General features: G+C 63.8%; 1 protein-coding gene across 1 annotated transcript in view; it reads left to right on the top strand.

Annotated features, from left to right (window-relative positions):
* The first annotated feature begins 8 nt into the window (after positions 1-8).
* Positions 9-229, top strand: part of LOC109287600 (VPS10 domain-containing receptor SorCS1) — a 513,813-nt gene continuing 513,592 nt past the window's right edge. Inside the window, exon 1 of the mRNA XM_019502777.1 lies at positions 9-113. Within this exon, the coding sequence (XP_019358322.1) occupies positions 84-113 (30 nt within the window). The 5' untranslated portion in view covers positions 9-83. The remainder of the gene's footprint in view (positions 114-229) is intronic.

The raw sequence follows: 229 nt of genomic DNA, 5'->3' as shown, positions 1-229 counted from the left end.
AGGCCACCCGCTTTCGCCCCGAGGAGCTGCGGCTCAGCAGCACCACCTTCGCGCTCGCCGGCGACTCGGCGCACAACCAGGCCATGGTGCACTGGTCCGGACACAACAGCAGCGTGAGTAGCCGCGGGGCTGGGGTGGGGGGGCAAAAAACCCCCACGCGCGCACCAAAAAAGTTTAAAAAAAAAAAAAAATCAGGGGACACGGGGGAGCTGCTTGTGCGCGCTCACGC

This window comes from Gavialis gangeticus, unplaced genomic scaffold (genome assembly GCF_001723915.1).
Source record: "Gavialis gangeticus isolate Ggan-Ray unplaced genomic scaffold, GavGan_comp1, whole genome shotgun sequence".
In the NCBI taxonomy this organism is placed as follows: Eukaryota; Metazoa; Chordata; order Crocodylia; family Gavialidae; genus Gavialis; species Gavialis gangeticus.
The sequence above is the reverse complement of the archived record's forward strand: the minus strand, read 5'-3'. Positions and strand labels throughout refer to the sequence as shown.